An 18,832-nucleotide genomic window follows, 5' to 3' on the forward strand; every position below is an offset into this window, starting at 1 on the left:
TATTTGCAAAATATTGGTCATTACAAAAAACAGTCTGTTAGGGAATAAGTTTATACATATCAGATGTTAGTGTGAGTCAAGGAAAGACTGAATATTTAACTAATCTGTTTAATCCACTGTTTCATTTTTACTAACATCTTTCATATAAGTTTCTAATTGAGCTGGATCATGCGGTCGTCTTATTGTTTAGATTTAGTTTCTCTGCTGATGAGATTACATTTTCGTTTACTTAGTCCATGTTAGAAATGCAGATTTTAAAGATTGTTTTAGCTGATAACAGCAAGCTTATTGCGTCACATCACTGGGTGTCAAATCAACAAGTCAACATGTTTAATTGATTAAAAAAAGTGTTAAATAGCAAACAGGGCATTGTGTAGAACAGCATGATGAATATAAACACTGAGCAAAGTCAGTTCAGATATCAGGATGTGGATTTTCTACCTTTATGCAAGGACATGGCAAAAACTATCCACATCCTTTTTGTAAACGAATAAAAGTTACTCGCAGTTTTATTGACGCGACAGCTTCCCCGTTGGTTAGTTTAATGTGTAATAGTTCTGTTGGTTATTATTCAAATAATATAAAGCATTAAAAAATGGTCCTGTTGGGGTTAGAACTGTAGCACTCCTCACTGTTGGACCATGAAGTATCGTGTGTGAGCTCGATTCTTTAGCTCTGCTCTCAATTTAAATTAAGCTTCAGCTCTTGGGAATTAATGTTAATGACTTTTTTAACTGATAGCATGAACTGTACAATGACTTCTATATTGGTTTCTGGTCAATCTTTAGTCCAAGTCTCTAGTCCTCCTCTGTGTGTTTAGTCTGCTTTTTCCATCACGTGTAATCCCACAGTTTGCAGAAAAGCATTCCCATATTATGATGCTCCCACCACCGTACTTCACATATATGTGACGTATATGTTGTATGTATGCCCTGTACTCTACATTTAATTTTTCCCATATTTTGATGCTCTTGAGACCTGAGCGAGGCCCTTAACCCTCAATTGCTCAAATTGTATTTCGTCACAATTGTATATTGCTTTGGGTAAAAGTGTTCGGTAAATGCTGTAAATGAAAATTTTAGTTAATGCAGTCAAATGAGCGTTAGTGAGGTCAGGCTCTGATTTTAGAGGAGAGGTCCTCCCCTGCATGACTTCCCGATGTCGCTTCCCGCAATGATCGAGGACTTCAAATGAAATTCCAGTTCACTTTAAATGTTCAGTGGTGTTGATGTTAGGATCATGTGAAGTTTGTCCAGACCACTTTTGATCTTTCATTCAACCCTGGATGTCACTTATTGTTGTTGTCACTTCTTTTGCCAATTTTTCCCCAATTTTTTCCACAATCTAGTCGTATCTAATTACCTGATTGCATTACGCTTCCTCTCTACTGATGAATGTTGACCTCCACTCCTGACTAAGAAGAGCCATGACTAGATCCCTTTCGTGATCCGACTTAACTGAATTTGCATTATGAAGTCAGTACAGTTTGTAGTTGTACATACTCTTTTAGATTAGGATCCAAGTGTGTTGTTTACTTCCTTTTTTCTTTATAGGAACATTACCTGTACCTTTACCCCACCTGGACAACACCCACACAATAGAGGAAAGTCTAAAAATACTTACCTGTCTCTTCTATTTTTAGCACTGGTACTTCGCCCACCTTTTAGCTGTTCGTTTTGTGTCACCCTGCTGGAATTTGATAGCTGTATGACTGGTTTAAAGACATTGTGTCTGTGTCTAGCGGGTGGTAAAAAGTAAAAACCTTTTTGTTACTCATTACAGAGTCCCAGTCTCCTGTTGAATGCTTGTTTAATGAGCGTGTTGGAAATTTCGGTTTGACCTAAAAGGCCAGCACTGCTGTTATACATGATGTGGATTTTGTACCTTTCACTGGTAGTTTTAAACAGTCACAATAGTAATAAGCAGTAAATGCATCATGAATAAAGAATTACAAGTTCTTGGTAGGGTTATTGATTGGTAGACTTGTTGATTAGATTGAGTTTTTACATTGAGATTAATTCCATTGTTGCTTAACTTGTAAAATACATTAAGATAGATTGTATTTAACTTTGTGCTTTAAATAAATCACAACATTAAATCTGTCTGTGCTAAACTTCATGCCACATTGCTAGGGGGTCAGTAGCAAAATTTATTATAGCAAACATTAGTCACGGTAAAAACTACAAACCCTATTTCCAAAAAAAGTTGGGAAAGAATCTGTTGTGTGGTAATTCTCTTAAACCTGTATATGAACAAGTGCAATCAAAAGACTTAATGTTTTGGCAGATCAACTTGATGGTGAATTGGTAACAGGTAAAGGTATTGTGATGGGGTTTTAAAAAAGCGTACCAAAGGTTTGCAAAGGCCTAGTCTTTGCAACCAAAATTGGGTTATGTCTCACCACTTTGAGCCAAAGACTGATAATTGGCAGTCGGTTACAATTACAAGTTACAAGTTCTTCACCATCTACCATACATAATGCTGTGAAAAGATTTAGGCAGCCTGGAGAAAATTTGGCCTTTCTAGAGCACAGTCGGAAACCACTGTTGAAATTGCATGACTTTCATACCCTCAGCTGGCCCTCATGCTTCTGTGGTAAATATTGCAGCATTCAGTTTGCAGTACTTCGGAAAACCGTTGTCACTTTACAGAGTCTGCCGCTGCATAAAGCAATGCAGTTTAAAACTGTAGTACACAAAGAGAAAGATGTACATCAATTCTATGCAGAAATGCTGCAGAATTCTTTAATGCCATAATGATCTTAGACTGACAGAAGCTCACTAGAAACGTTCTGTGGTCAGTCCAAGCTTTAGCTATTTTTCCGGAAAAAAGGACGTCATGTTCTCCTTGCCAAGGATGACTAAAAAAGGACCATCCAAATTTATCAGCTAAATTGTGCCTTATTCTGCACATAATAGTGTGTAAAAATGTGTGGTGCATTATAAAGTAGAGAATCAGACGACGACAATCACGGACTGTTCAGCAGCTGAAGTCTCACATCAAGCAAGAATGGGCACAAATTCCAGTTGCAAAACTGCAACAATTTGTGTTCTCAGTTCCTAACCAGTTAAAACATGTAATTTAGAGGAAATGTGATAAAACATGCATCTGTCCCAACTGTTTTATTTAATAAATTTGTTCCTCTTATTAGTTTTAAGCATGTTGCATTACTGACCTTTCCACTTTCATTTACAAAATGCACCAACATGAAGTAGACATTTATTTCATGTAGTTTATGCTTTTTAGCTCCTCCAAAGTAAAAAGCACCTTTTTTTTGTACGGGAAAACACTAACATGTCCTTTTTCCTTTAAGAAAGGCTTTCCCCTAACTTGTCACTTTTTTTTTGGAAAAGTGTATTTGACTGATAACCCAAGCACAATTACCAGCAGCAGTGTCAAGAGTTTGTTCCTTGTTACTGATACGTTTATTAAATTAATGATTAAATAATGAATTGTTTCAGGTAAACCAGGAAGATTTATCTTTATTATGTGGTGTCATTTATTCCTTTAACTGGTCACGATATCCAAGACGTCTGCTTACTTTGTCTATGTCTGTAGAAATGTCCTCATTTGCATGTTAGTTTATTTTACTTATGAATGGTTGCTAAATCTGTTTAGATTATCTTGTTTCTTTTGTGCTTATTCTCGTATGTCATCATATACTTTCCAGCACCTATCGTGTTGCATTCTTTCAGAGAGAATGAAATAAAAGTATGCGTGGGGGTGTGTGACTATTCGTTCGACTGAAAAAATGTGCTCTGTGCCCGAAGTGGTTCTTATATCAACAAACAAAGCAATACAAGAAGCAGCAGAAGTGTTATAAGCAGTGTAAACAGTGCAATTTTCAGAAAGGTCGCACACTTTGATGATTTAAGCTCTAAATTCCCCTCAATCTCTTCCTTTTTTGTAGAGCTCCAATGGAGGGACAGCCAAAGAAGGAAACCATGCCTATGCAGAAGCGGCCGGATGAGTGGAAGGATCCCTGGTGCAGGTCAAAATCCCCCAGACGAAAGGCCGGACTCATGGGTTCCCCAACACACGGGCGCAGACGACACAGGCCCTCTGGCTCATCCGTGTCACTCTCCAACTCTTCACGGTAGCATGATGTTCTGAAGTCAGATCAGCCATCAGAATCAGACCATAATATGCAATCAGACCTTTATAAAATTACGGCCACACATGTACACACATCTGTTCGCAAAACAAAGCAGGCCAGCGCGGTGGCTCAGTGGGTAGCACTGTCGCCTCACAGCAAGAAGGTCCTGGGTTCAATTCCAAGTTGGAACAGTCCGCATCTTTTATGTGTAGAGTTTGCATGTTTTTCCTGTGTCTGCATGGGTTTCCTCCGGACCGTGGGTTTATTAAAAAGCAATCTATTACTGATAGTAAAGCTAATTCATTAAATGTTTCTTTTTTATTTTTATTTTAAATGGTGTGATCATGTGATCAATTGCGCTTGCTATTTGCACTAGTCACTAGTATCCAGTTCAGTCAGTTTGAAGAATAGGTTTTAAACTACAGTGCTGCTGGATCTGGTGACTGGAAGACAATCCATGTGGTTTTATTAGATTTTTGCTCATTTAAGAAATAGGAGTGTGTGTTAATTTCTCTTTAAATGATTGGTTACAACCAAGTCTAACCATTAGTGTGCACATGACTTATGCAGGTGGGTGTGCACTTTGCATTCTGACCTTTGGCATAAATATGAAAGTGGAGTAGTAACAAGATAATATTCTTTCAGGTCTTCGTCACGGTCTTCAACATATTCAGGTTCCGGTTCCTCTCGCTCGAGGTCACGCTCTCACTCTTCATCTCTCAACTCTTATTCCACCCATTCTTCTCAACACAGTTCCTTTACAGGCAGTCGTTCCAGGTGAGTCACACACTCTTAAACATGTGTATTTAAATGAAAAATAGACATGCGATATGACGTGACATGTCAGATCCTGATTTACTTAGTAAATTACCCGGCATGCATGAAATTACTCCACACTAAAAAATTTTGTTTTTTTTCCCTAAGATCGAGGTCCTTCTCATCCTCCCCATCTCCTTCACCCGCCGCCCAGAGAAATGCAGTCAGGATTAAAACAGAGCAGCCTCCTGTAGGAGTTAAAGGGTAAATACTAGGGCTGTCGTTAATCGCGTTAATATTTTAATCGCGTAAATTAATCAAGATTAAAAATTTTAATCTAACTATTTTTATTTGGCTGTTTGTGCCACATACATGTGTGTCTCTGTGGTAATTAACTGTATTTCAGATGAATTAGAATGTAAAGCGCATGAACTGTCCGATGAAAACTACTTTTAGCGGTTTTCACTTTTTTTACGTGTTGATGAAAAGATGAATGAAATCACGCAAGTTTTGTAACGAGTATCTCCATTGGCTGCTAGAGCTGTCCATCAAAACCGCGTAGCTCCGCCTCCTCCCCCTCCGGTGAGAAGTGAACTCTGTGTGATGTTTCATCTCTACAGTTTATTCAGCTTATTCAGCTTATTCTATCACATGGTTATAAACATGATTTATATTTGTGATGTTTCATCTCTACAGTTTATTCAGGTTATTCTATCACATGGTTATAAACATGATTTATATTTGTGATGTTTCATCTCTACAGTTTATTCAGGTTATTCTATCACATGGTTATAAACATGATTTATTTTTGTGATGTTTGTAGTTTTCTAAAAACACATTTGTATCTGATATTTACAGTTGAAACCAGAAGTTTACATACACTATATAAAAAGACACACGTGCATGTTTTTTCTCACTGTCTCACATGAAATCAGAATAAACTCTTCCTGTTTTAGGTCAATTAGGATTACCACAATTATTTCTATGTGCTAACTGCCAGAATAATGAAAGAGAGAATTTTTTAAGGCAAGTTTTACTACTTTCTTCAAAGTCAAAAGTTTACATACATTTCATTAGTATTTGGTACTGTTGCCCTTAAACTGTATGACTTGGGTCAAACGTTTAGGATATCCTTCCACAAGCTTCTCACAATAGTTGGCAGGAATTTTGGCCCATTCCTCCTGACAGAACTGGTGTAACTGAGCCATGTTTGTAGGCCGCCTTGCTCGCACCTGCCTTTTCAGCTTTGCCCATACATTTTCTATAGGATTGAGATCAGGGCTTTGTGATGGCCACTCCAAAACATTGACTTTGTTATCCTTAAGCCACTTTGTAACCAGTTTGGCAGTATGCTTCGGGTCATTGTCCATTTGGAAGACCCATTTGCGCCCAAGCTTTAACTTCCTGGCTGATGTCTTGAGATGTTGCTTCAGTATTTCCACATAATGTTCTTTCCTCATGATGCCATCTATTTTGTGAAGTGCACCAGTCCCTCCTGCAGCAAAACAACCCCACAACATGATGCTGCCACCCCCATGTTTCACAGTTGGGATGGTGTTCTCAGGCTTGCAAGCTTCCCCCTTTTTCCTCCAAACGTAACGATGGTCATTATGGCCAAACAGTTCAACTTTAGTTTCGTCAGACCACAGGACATGTCTCCAAAAATTAAAGTCTTTGTCCCTGTGTGCATTTGCAAACATTAATCTGGCTTTTTTATGTTTCTTTTGGAGTAATGGCTTCTTCCTGGCAGAGTGGCCTTTCAGCCCATGTCGATACAGTACTCGTTTCACTGTGGATAATGACACACTCTTACCAGCTTCAGTCAGCATCTTCACAAGGTCTTTTGCTGTTGTTCTTGGGTTGATGTGCACATTTCGGACCAAAGCACGTTCATCTCTGGGACACAGAACCCGTCTCCTTCCTGAGCGGTATGATGGCTGGACATTCCCATCTTGTTTGTACTTGCGTATAATTGTTTGTACAGATGAACGAGGCACCTTCAGGCATCTGGAAATTGTACCCAAGGATGAACCAGACTTGTGCAAGTCCACAATTCTCTTCCTGATATCTTGGCAGATTTCTTTTGACTTTCCCATGATGTTACACAAAGAAGCAGTGTGTTTCAGGTGTGCCTTAAAATACATCCACAGGTGTCTCCACTTAACTCAGATGTTGCCAATAAACCTATCAGAAGCTTCCAAAGACATGACATGATCATATGGGCTGTCCCAGAGCCGTAGATAGAGAGAGTTGCGACACTCCTTGATCTCGCCGCCACGCGGTCACGTGGTTCATGTAACCCTCCGATAGTTCCAAACAAACCCGGCACTGTCATGTTCTCATATGGGACAGGCAGCAGTAAATGAAATATTAAACGGCAAATAATAAACATTTGTACAATTTCTGGGTATTTTCAACTGCGTTTACATTTACTGCATCTGCTTTAATGTCAATTTGGTATATAAAGTGGAAGCTTGATGTTTATAATGACTTGTTAATAGGTCGTTCTTGTTAACACACAGTACATTATATTAGCATACATTACATAATGCGATATCATTAAGTAGTAGAGACAATATACAGTACAGAGATTAAAGTTTTTTTATGTTTTGTTTTTTACATAAACTAATCTCCCTTCACTTTCCTGAGGATTCATAATAATAATCATTTTGGCTAAACACTCATGTCACTAAACCATGTGGCTGGATTCATAAGGTTTACCTGCACTGAAGGAACAGATTGATAAACACACTACCGTACCTTTAAGGTACATGAAAAAGCATTCATTCATCTCTTATTTCATGAGTGATTAATAATTGATTCCTACATGTAATACATTAATGAATTCATTATGAATATGCACTAGTTCATTTTGTCTAATGTAAGTGGTGGACAAGGTACACAAACCATGCAGTTGAGTTAAAGTAGAGATATCCAAGGTAACATATTACTCCAGTAAAAGTAGTAGTAAAAGTAAAAATACTCTTTACCTCCACTAAAGTACTAAACTAAATTTACCTTCAAATGTACTGAAGTATGAAAGTAAAAGTATAATGATTTATTGTGGTTCTAATATTTTATTATCATTTCTGTAACAAGACTCTTGATTAATCAACTCATTTTAGGTGAAAAGACTCGTGTGTCATTAATTAAGCTAAACTGAATAAGCTAAATTCAGTTATACCTATTAATTAAGATAAACATGTAACATTTAGTGCTGAGCAAATGCTAAACAATAACAGTATTAAGTATATTAATGACATTAAATTCATAATTGTTTTAAAACAAAGCAACATACAGCTAAAAATGCTGGATAAGTAGTGGAAATGAATGGGGCTCTATGGGTTGTTTGGAACTATACAGAGCTCCACAACCCGGAAGCTGCGCAGAAAAAATGTCCCGCCCCCTTTCCAACGGTTCCCTATGAGAGTGTCGCCACTCTGTTCTCTCTACCGCTCTGGGCTGTCCCAAATTGTTTAAAGGCATAGTAATCTTAGTGTATTTAAACTTTTGACTTTGAAGAAAGTAGTAAAAATTGCCTTAAAAAATTCTCTCTTTCATTATTCTGGCAGTTAGCACATAGAAATAATTGTGGTAATCCTAATTGACCTAAAACAGGAAGAGTTTATTCTGATTTCATGTGAGACAGTGAGAAAAAACATGCACATGTGTCTTTTTATATAGTGTATGTAAACTTCTGGTTTCAACTGTATATGGACTAAGCGTTTACATGGACTGTTTTAATTACCACTTTTTTTTATATAGCTACAGTCAATTACTTATAGATAATGTCTGCTAACTTGACTGTTTCAGGTATTTATAGGTGTTTAAATGGTAATTTAGAACAGTATTTCCCAGTATTCTTTCTGCACAAACACAGTATTAAAGGGTTTTCTTAATAGATCTATGAAATAATCATATCTGTGTTTTGATGCTTTATTGATGCCTTATATTAGATCAAAACATTATGGTTGGTGCACCTGTTTTCAGTGTCAGGGTCATGACCAGGAAAAGATCCTCACTTTTTTGTAATGTGCTTTCTACAATGAATTTAGATTTAATAATTTTATCATATTTTATGAATGTTTTCTTGGTAAACACGTTCTTGCAATAACAATGTGCATAACTGTTCAAATTTTGCTTAATTATTAGTTTGCGATTAATTGAGATTAATCGCAATTAATTTTGTTCTTTAATTGCGATTGCGTTTTGTGTTAGTGCCTCAACATTGAGTCTTCTTTGTTCTTTCTTCTTCAGCCACCTGCTGAAGCCTGGTGTGCAGCCCCCTCCTCGCAGGGAAAAAGGCCCTTCCAAGGTGAATCCAGGTCCAGCGATGCCAGTCAAACCCGTAAAACCCTTAGCTGAGGGGGGCAAACCACCCAATCTTCGTGAGGGGGTCAAACCACCCAATCTTCGTGAAGGGCCTAAGCCACCTCCACCCAAAGAACCAGGAAAACCTCCCGGTGTAAGGGAGGGCCGCAGGAAAGACCGGCAGCCGCACAATCCTCGCAGGTAAGAGTGCTTGGGTGTGTAAGGGAGACAGACTGTACTGATTAATGGTCCTGTGATAAAATGCGGTGTGAACGTGGGAGCTGTGGCTTAGCTGCATTTGCATAGATCCAGTGTTTATATTTGTGTGAGTGTAGGAGTGTCGGGTAGAATACCCAGTGTGGGCATTCTTTTCAAATCAGGGGAAAGTTAGAATTCTATCCTGGTTTTCCAAAGCACTGGCTTAAAGGAGCCGTTGTAGGGTTTTGTTGACCAAGTATCTGGTGTCTGTCATTAATCATTGATTTAGATTTTCCTGAGGGAACTACAAAGTCCCCTTCAATGATGATAATGCTTATGTTTGTTTATGGTTAAAAGACCAGCTATATTACACTATACAAGACTTTATATGGTCTATAACATTAGATGATGTATTATATAATTTAATTTTAGAACAGTCTGATTATTTAAAATTTTGTATTTATGTAATACAACAAAAGTAAATTAATACGTAAATAAATGCCAATTTATGCAACCTGCTAAAATGACTTTTCTGGATTTAATTACTTATGTTATTTATTTTATTATTTATTTATTTTTTTGGAGTAGTTGAGTAGTTCAACAAGTCAACACTTGAAATTTATATTCACAGCATTTAGCAGACACTTCTAGTAAATAGTCAGTTGTCCTAACCTTTAACCTACTACTACCTGTGTACTACTTAATGTCATGTTATAAATGCCTTGCTTCTAATGGGTAGAGCTGTGGGTTACCAACTAGAAGGTCATGGTGTTGAATCCTGATTCTGCCATGCAGCCACTGTTGGGCATTTAAGCAAGGTCCCTAACCCTCTTGGCTCCAGAGGCTCCATACAATGGCTACCCCTATGCTCTGACCTAGAAAATAATTTCATTTTTACTGTATATGTATACATGACAAATAAAGGGGTTCCATCTGAGCATTTCTATGTTTCTTTGAAATCCATGTCTCTCAAATCTCTTATCCATTCCATGATTTTCCCCGCACAAATTTTATAGAACAAATTTTTTTCCAGCTTCTCTAGTACCCATACCCATACCGTTCCCATACCTGATTTAGCAGAGGATTTACACCATATGCCCTTCTGATGAAACTTTCCATAGTTTGATTCAGTCTTGGGTCCAGCAGTTGTTGCGCTTTGGGTTTGTTTTTATTACTGGCCAACATTTGACTATGACTGTTTTGACCAGCTTGTTTACATGTCTAGCATTTAGCAGACGCCTTTATCCGAAGCAACTTACAGTTGAGACAATATACATTGCAAGCAATTGAGGGGTGAGGGCCTTGCTCAAGGGCCCAACAGTGGCAACCTGGCAGATCTGGGACTTGAACCAGAGACCTTCTGATTACTAGTCCTGTACCTTAACCGCTGAGCTACCTCTGCCTGTGATATATACTTACATACCTGCCTATGATCGTCATGTTCATATATGAGAACAAATGAAAAGTGGTGTCTATGTAAAGTTTAATAAAGCTTTAAATGAATTGTACCAATATAAATGTCTCAGTGTTTGAGACTTAAATGATCTAATTAGGAAGCAGGAACATCATTTAGAGAAGTTCATATATAAGGTCTTCCCCCAATAGGTACATTTACACATGGTCTTTCCTATGCAAATTTTCACTGGCATAAAGCCACATATAATGTGATGTTTTGTTTGCTTCCCCATATTTAAATAAAAAATTCCCTGTCAACACCTGTAGGAGCGTCACAGCCATGGAGTTTTTTTCAAACTTGAAGTTGAAGTCTTTGTTTATCTTTTGTTTTAGATATAAGGAGCTCTGAAATAAGGAATGCATTGGTTTGTGTGGCGGTATGATTTAAATAAATGCGAGGAATGACGACAGTCGAACAGTATGTAGATGCAAGGTTAAATGCAGGTTTTTACTAACCAAAATCCTGCTGACTTTTGATTCCCCCTAAACATAGTGGGTATTTTGTGAAGGCTTGCATGATTGCACATAGAATAAAGAACTGCATTGTTGTGTAATGCTCCCGTTATCGATTAAATGACAAATTCAAATAGTAAAAAATGGTAAAACTTTTATTTATAATAAATTGTTGAAATTTCCCAATATGCCCCGTTATATTTACCACAAATATATTACACTGTTTTTTGTTTTGTCTGCTTTGTGTATACAGTAGACCCTGTAGTAGTGGTAAAAAAAAAAGTATTACTATTAAAAAAAGAAGGAAATTATTGAGAAATATGAGCGTGGCGTTCAAGTGACTGATCTTGCCTCTATGTTTGGAATGGCGAAATTGACAATGTGTATTTTAAGTAGAAAAGACGAGTACAAGGAAGTTTACATTTTATAAAATAAAAAAAAGAAAGAAAGAAATTTATTATGGTGTATGGTACAGCACGTACTGTACTGAAATGTGATGTGTTTTTTATGTACAGTACTACTGTGTATTCTTGTTTATTATTGTTTATTACCGTAATGTCTATTCTATATTTTAAGATACAAGGGAAATATATACTTGTATTTATAACAAAAAAGACCATTTAAGTCATTAGAAAGGTTAGGTGAAAGGGTGGTTTGGCAGGTCTGGCACAGATTAACTTGCCAAACCTAACAAACATTTTGACTTAAGAACAGCCCTTCGGAACCAATTAATTTGGTTCCAATTAAAAGTCAAGGGTCTATTGTATAGTGTCCGTATTGCACCTCAGTCCTGGAGGAACGTTGTTTTAAGTCAGTATGTACTTGTATATACCTGAAATGCCGACAAAGCCTCTTGAATCAATATTAAATACTTGTATACAATACATGACCTTTAATAGTTTACAACACCTTGCTGCACTGCAGCAAAACACGTGTTCCATTTTATTGTTTACGTTTATTTATGGAACAATACAGTTCCTTAAGGTTCAGAAATAGCTTGAGCTATTTTTACATACAAAAGGATATGAGAGGAGCTTATTATTAGCTTTTTACTAGTTTTTTTTTTTTCTTTTTGTTTGAAAGCCAGGCTGGTTTATTTAGCTGGCTTTGTGTTTGTGGAGCAACCATCTGCTTGGAATTATGTATTCACACTGTGTAATGCTAATTCTACTGTGGTGATCGGGCCTTCATCTAAGTGTATGAGATTTTAGGACAAATACCTTGTTTTTCACCTTTGCCACCTAAGACGGCTCCTTCATCCGGCTAGGCTCATTTACATTTATTGTATATTAGCTAGGCTCCAAATTTAATGTCCTCCTGGTCTTTTTCCCTAATGGTTTTTCAGTCTGGGTATTTGTTTGGATATTTCTTTGGCCTTGATTTAACTTTTTTCCCCTTTGCACATGTTTTTGACCTGTCTGTTTCATATTGTCTTTCAGAAGAACATTAAGTGGAAGTGTGAGTGGAAGTGGCAGCAGTTTTTCAGGCTCCAGCTCTCGCTCCAGATCCCGATCCTCTTCAGCTTCTCTGTCTCACTCTGGATCCCACAAATCCAGGTAAAGAAAACACAATCTATCCAGCCCATGCTTCATCAATGACACATTAGGCCCTGATGTGTAATGATCACTTGTGTGTTTTTGTGATAATGCTGCAGGTCTCTGTCAGTGAGCAGCGTGTCGTCGGTTTCGTCTGCCTCCTCCAGCAGCAGCTCAGCGCGGAGTGCTGACTCGGATGACATGTATGCCGATCTCGCCAGCCCTGTTTCCTCAGCCAGCTCTCGTTCACCCACGCCGAGTCATGCACGCAAGGAGAGAGGACCACCACGGGAGAGGGAGGCTAATAAAGACAGAGGTACTGAAGCATCTCGCTGTTCACTATCAAGTGCTGTGGAGGAACGAGGACTGCAGTAACACAGCTGCGCTTAGTGCTTTGGGAATTACAAAGTCACTAAAGCTCATTTTAATTTCTTAAGACAGCATCTTTAAACAACTAGCACAGGGCTTGCGTTGATCTGCAGAGCATACACACAAACTGCCAGGGGCCATTATGCCATATACGATGAGACAGCTTTAGGGCAGTTGTAGCCTAGTGGTTATGGTACTGGACTGGTAATCGAAGGGTTCAAGCCCCACCTCTGCCAGGTTGCCACTGTTGGGCTCATGAGCAAGGTCCTTAACCCTCAACTGCATAGACAGTATACTGTCACAGTACTGCAAGTTGCTTTGGATAAAAGCATCTGCTAAATGCTGCCTTGCTGCCTATTACCTACCTAGGCAGCTGCATAAGTAGAGAGTATTCTAATAAGACATCAAACTCATAAGACAGGTTATTTAGTCACACTACTTATACAGCGATTATGGCGATTATGTCACTGCAGTTTTTGCTTACTAGGCTAACACAGTTAGCCTCAGGCCATTCATTCCAATAAGCTGAGGCGGCACAACCCGCTAGCATGCCAGCTAACACCTTCTTCCATGTACTTAAACCAGTTTTGTACATTTGTTCATCTTTATACAAATTAAAAATCATTGAGAATTTATTTACCTTTGAATAGAAAAGTTGTGCTGCACTGAATGCTGGGATTGCCTTCACCGCTATGGAAGCACTGGATGCTCCCTCGTTATTCAGTCATATTACGCTTAGAATTAAGGCACATTAGTAGGCAGCATTTTAAAGCATCTAAGAATTCAGACAGCCTTCTTCGTAAAATGCGTCAATGTAGAGAGCTCACTAGGTTTTCGGACAGACCCATACACCGGTGTTTTGGGCTGGTGTTAGGAACTGTTATGTGGACATATATACATATACATACACATGGGACTGGGGATAAATCTGGCACATAAGCTTTGTCTGGTCAGGTGTAGCCAGCTAGCCTTAGTTAACCACATGGTAAAATCCAGTTTTGTTGTAAAAGGCTCGTCCCTACTTCATCTTCTGACTTGTTTTAAACATTAGCAGGGCAGCACGGTGGCTTGGTGGGCCTGGTCCTTTCTGTATTCTCCCTGTGTCTGCATGTGTTTTCTCCGGTTTCCTCCCACAGTACAAAAACAAGCAAGTTGGGTGGATTGGAGATACAAAATTGTCTGTGATGATGTTTGACATTGAACTTAAGATGAGTCATGTATAACCTGTAACTACCTGTCCTGTCATGAATGACGTTAAATAACAAATAAATATGACGTCCTAATGGATAAACAATAGCATAGTTTTTGTAAGGTGTGTTGTTATTAATTATTCAGTAAATATTTTCTCAGTGACTTTATTTGGGAAGCATGTAACACATTAAAAACAGGTATTTAGTTTAGGTGTCAACAACAGTCAGCATGTCTAGTGCATTGAGTCTCGAAATTTTGTAATTGGGTAACTGGATATTATTGATTTGACTAAAAAAGTCTCTATAAGACAATAATGGTGCAGTCCATATTTCATTTGGTACAAGGCCCTATTTGACAAGACACATTGAAAATATTCGCTGCTACTTTCTTTAACTCTTATAATCTATTTGTTTTTTCTTTAGTTCATTATGATGCTAAAGGCTGCTAAAATTTAAGCTTGGATTGTAAAGTTCTTGCTACATCTAAATACAGTTTTCTTTAGAACAATCACCTTTATGGTTCGCTGAGATCTAGTGATTTTTTTTCTATTCAAATGTTTTAGGCACTGAATAATTTAATGAGTCACGTCAGTGAAACCAGTTTTTTAAATGTGCATAAATAATGCTCCATTGTTGTGTTTTTTGTGTTTTTGACCTTTTCTGACCGTCACTTCTCATGTTCTGTGTAGGAAAACCAACAAAGAAAGATGAGATCTTAAAAGACGACAGGAAGAGAGTCGATCAGTCTGGTCTCCAGCCCAAAGCCGACCCTGGAATGCCCAGGTCTGGTCCTGGAAATAGAGGGCCCCCGATGAACCAGCCACCTATGGGGTCTTCAGGGGGGTACGGGTCACATAAGGATATTAAACTCACCCTTGTCAATAAGGTACCTGCTTATTTTCTGAATTCTTTATATGGGCAAAAATTATGTGGACGCTTGATTGTGAGCTTGTTAGGATAACAGGATAGAATACCTTTATTTGACATATATACATATACAAGTGTACAGTACAATGAAATTCTTTCTTTGCATATCCCAGCTCGTTTGGAAGTTGGGGTCAGAGCTCAGGGTCAGCACCTGGACCAGAGAGGGTTAAGGGCCTTGCTCAAGGACCCAACAGTGGCTGTGTGGCAGAGCTAGGATTCGAACTGTCAACCTTTCAATTGATAGCCCAAAGCTCTACCCGTTAGGCTACCACTGTCCCTATTATAAGTCATGCCATTCAACAAGTTTGAGCCAGGGCTCTGTGCAAGTTATTAAAGTTTTTTTTTTTTCTTTATGGCCATGACTTTGTGTACAAGGAAACTGTTGTGTACAAGGCAACAGTTTGGGGAAAGCTCATTTACATTTACGGCATTTAGCAGACGCTATTATCCAAAGCGACTTACAATTATTGGTGAAGACAGTTCAAGCAACTAAGGGTTAAGGGTCTTGCTCAGGGGCCCAACAGGGGCTGCTTGGCGATGGTGGGGCTTGAACCGGCAACCTCATGATTATCAGTCCAGTACCTTATCCACTGAGCTACCACTGTCAAACTTTCTGAGAAGAAGCTGTATCATTATATAATCATTTTTACACCTGTCAGCAATGATTGTGCCTGAAACACCTGAACTACACAGATATGTATAGTAATTAGGACAGGTGTCCACATACTTTTGACCATATAGTGTTTAATAAAACATTTTAGTTTGAATGTCATTTATGTAGGTAACTGTCCCGTTCTTCCTATCTTCGTAGCAACAGTCTGACAGGAGCAATAGGAAGAGGTACTTCCCTGCAGACAAAGACAGACCAACATCCCCTTCGAGTAAGAGGATAGCACTGTCTCCTGATAGAGGTGAGAGTTCACCAGCTCATCCAAGCATAAAGGTCATTCATTAGGAAATGCCCCCAAATTCAGTGGACATTGAATTTGTACATTTTAAGTTCCTCTCATAACATTTCCACACAACAAGTATAGTCATGTCTTTGTTAACAAGGAGATCCAGAAATCCTGCAAAGAATACCTCTACTTGGCTTGCAGTTTCAGTTCATGATTTGTGCAACCATACTCAGAGTTCACGCAACGACACAGTCATAGAAATGACCTTTTTTTTTTCTTTCATAGGTCGAGACAGGAGACCTTTACGTTCTCCAGTCTCACCTAGGATGGATCGGGCCAGAGGTCAGGGCGCACGACTAATGCCCCCACATGGAGAAAGGTATGTGCTGTTGTCTCTAGTATAAATAATAAGGCCCTGATTTACCGATGTCCCAACTAAACACTATTCATTTGCCTAAGAGTTCTGAAAATGGCTAAAGAGTGTGTTGTCTTTTTCTAATTGGAATTACACAAACAAGATATAAACACATACACACAAAACTAATGTGTGGAAAAGGTGGGACATTTTGTAAAATGCACTAAAAACGAGAATCTAGATGCAGCCTTTAAATTTAATACGTACAAGGGATCTTCAGAAATGTTTCCCCACTTTTATATTTTGGTTGGAAACAGTCAGGGCGTGGGGAGTAGTAATTGGTCATGTCTAAGAGAAAGAGAGCGAGTTTATAGTCTGGATGTAGCGCCATCTGATTTTCACCGTTTTGGACTGCTCAAAGAAGCTTTAAGGGGAAGAAGATTTTCATGTGGTGGTGATTATGACGTGAAAGCAGCGGTGCATCAGTGGCTACACGCTCAACCAAAAACATTACGGTGCTGGGAAAAATGCATCGGAAGGTGACTGTTAAGAATTTCAAAAACAAATGACAACTTTTCTACAGCGTTTAAAAAGTGCTGAAACTTTTTAAAGAACCCTCATATTATTATTTACAAACTACAATTAAGTGGGTCAGTGAAAACACTGAATTACATTAAACATAGTCAAGTAAAATAAAGGTTCAAAGAAATTTCACATTCTTCTTTTTATTGCATTTTACAAAATGTCCCATATCTGGAGTTATGGTTGTGTTACTGTATATGTTGTTTTCTGAAGAAGCAGCGTTAAGCATCACATCACATAGTAGAATATGTACTTGCAGTAGTTGATGCCAGTGACCTACTGTACATGCGCCTTCCAAAATGTACTCGAGCCCCTAGTGTTTTATTACAGAAATGCCATCTGAGGGACTGAATGTCAAGGGTAGCACTGTCACCTCACAGCAAGAAGGTCCTGGTTCGATTGTCCAGGTCCTTTCTGTGTGGAGTTTGCATGTTCTCCACAAGTCTGCGTGGGTATCCTCCGGGAGCTCCGGTTTCCTCCCGCAGTACAAAGACATGCAAGTGAGGTTAATTGGAGATACAAAATTGTCCATGACGGTGTTTGACATTAAACTTGATCATTAAACTAATGAATCTGGTGTAGCTACCGTTTCTGTCATAAACTAGCCAAAGTGTGTAAAACATGAAGTTAAAATCCTGATAAATAAATAAGGGTTTTAAATCTCACAGGCATTTAAAATTGGTTTATGGCTTTGGTATTAATGCACAGAGATTTCTCTGGATCACTCAGTATCTTTTAATAATTTTATGGACTGTAAAGGGGTGAAGGTGGCTCGGTGGGTAGCACTGTAGCCTCACAGCAAGAAGGTCCTGGGTTTGATCCCCAGTCGGGTCCAGTTTGCATGGATATTGGTTTAATTCCTAACAGTAACTCAATCTGGCACGTGGGAAAACCTTTGGTTTAATACGACATTAAAAAGCTAAATCCATTTCCGTATGCTGATACTGGATTAGACTGCAGATTGGACGTGAATTCTCTCATTTTTTACTTTTAAAAATGTTTACTGAATTTTGGAAGTACTTGAACATATACTGTATGTCATATTTTTCTAATGGTCTCCTTCTGGAGACTAACTGCAACTACTAATGAGATAGCTGTGGTCATACTAGTACCTGACCGTTATCCTTTTAATTTTACATATTTAATAACAATTTAAAACTTATATAAATTAAACTGCTTATTTGATTTGCGTTAACCCCACCTTTGTGTCTGAATGGCAACATTGTGTAGTTTTTAAGGCACTTATGCCCAAGGTACGACTGACTGTCCGTTTTGTTTATTTTTAAGGCATCAGTTGTTACATCGGCTTGCACACATGCAAGCATTTATTAAGTTAGTGTCTAAGATAGAAAAGCAGGATGTCACAGAATTCAGTCAGGATCAGGGTTCAGATTTGTATTCTTAAGGCCCTAACTTAAGGTTAAACTGAGATTTGTGTTCAGAACAACAGTGACTATTTATTAACATTATGCACATTCAGATTTCATGCATCACTTACTGTGGACTGTTTAGATACACACACACACACACACACACACGTGATGGTGTGTGTTTTTCGGTGTGGGATAAAATCATCTCCTTGATATTTAATTAACTAAACCGTTCAACCATGGTAAGCCAAGATGACGTCATTAAAATTAATCAACAAACTAATCGGCGTCTTCAGAGGTGATGCAGTTATCTTTACCTGGAGTTTTGTTGATTTTTCT

At 38.3% G+C, this 18,832-nt stretch overlaps 1 protein-coding gene across 3 annotated transcripts in view; it reads left to right on the plus strand.

Annotated features, from left to right (window-relative positions):
- Positions 1 to 18,832, plus strand: part of zc3h18 (zinc finger CCCH-type containing 18) — a 49,115-nt gene that overhangs the window by 27,828 nt on the left and 2,455 nt on the right. For all 3 annotated transcript variants that reach the window (XM_063004179.1, XM_063004177.1, XM_063004178.1), the window contains exons 10-18: positions 3,911 to 4,096; positions 4,742 to 4,873; positions 5,021 to 5,116; positions 9,110 to 9,364; positions 12,709 to 12,825; positions 12,924 to 13,120; positions 15,053 to 15,249; positions 16,102 to 16,201; positions 16,472 to 16,565. In XM_063004179.1, the coding sequence (XP_062860249.1) occupies positions 3,911 to 4,096; positions 4,742 to 4,873; positions 5,021 to 5,116; positions 9,110 to 9,364; positions 12,709 to 12,825; positions 12,924 to 13,120; positions 15,053 to 15,249; positions 16,102 to 16,201; positions 16,472 to 16,565 (1,374 nt within the window). The remainder of the gene's footprint in view (positions 1 to 3,910; positions 4,097 to 4,741; positions 4,874 to 5,020; positions 5,117 to 9,109; positions 9,365 to 12,708; positions 12,826 to 12,923; positions 13,121 to 15,052; positions 15,250 to 16,101; positions 16,202 to 16,471; positions 16,566 to 18,832) is intronic.

Source organism: Trichomycterus rosablanca, chromosome 11 (assembly GCF_030014385.1).
Source record: "Trichomycterus rosablanca isolate fTriRos1 chromosome 11, fTriRos1.hap1, whole genome shotgun sequence".
NCBI lineage: Eukaryota > Metazoa > Chordata > Actinopteri > Siluriformes > Trichomycteridae > Trichomycterus > Trichomycterus rosablanca.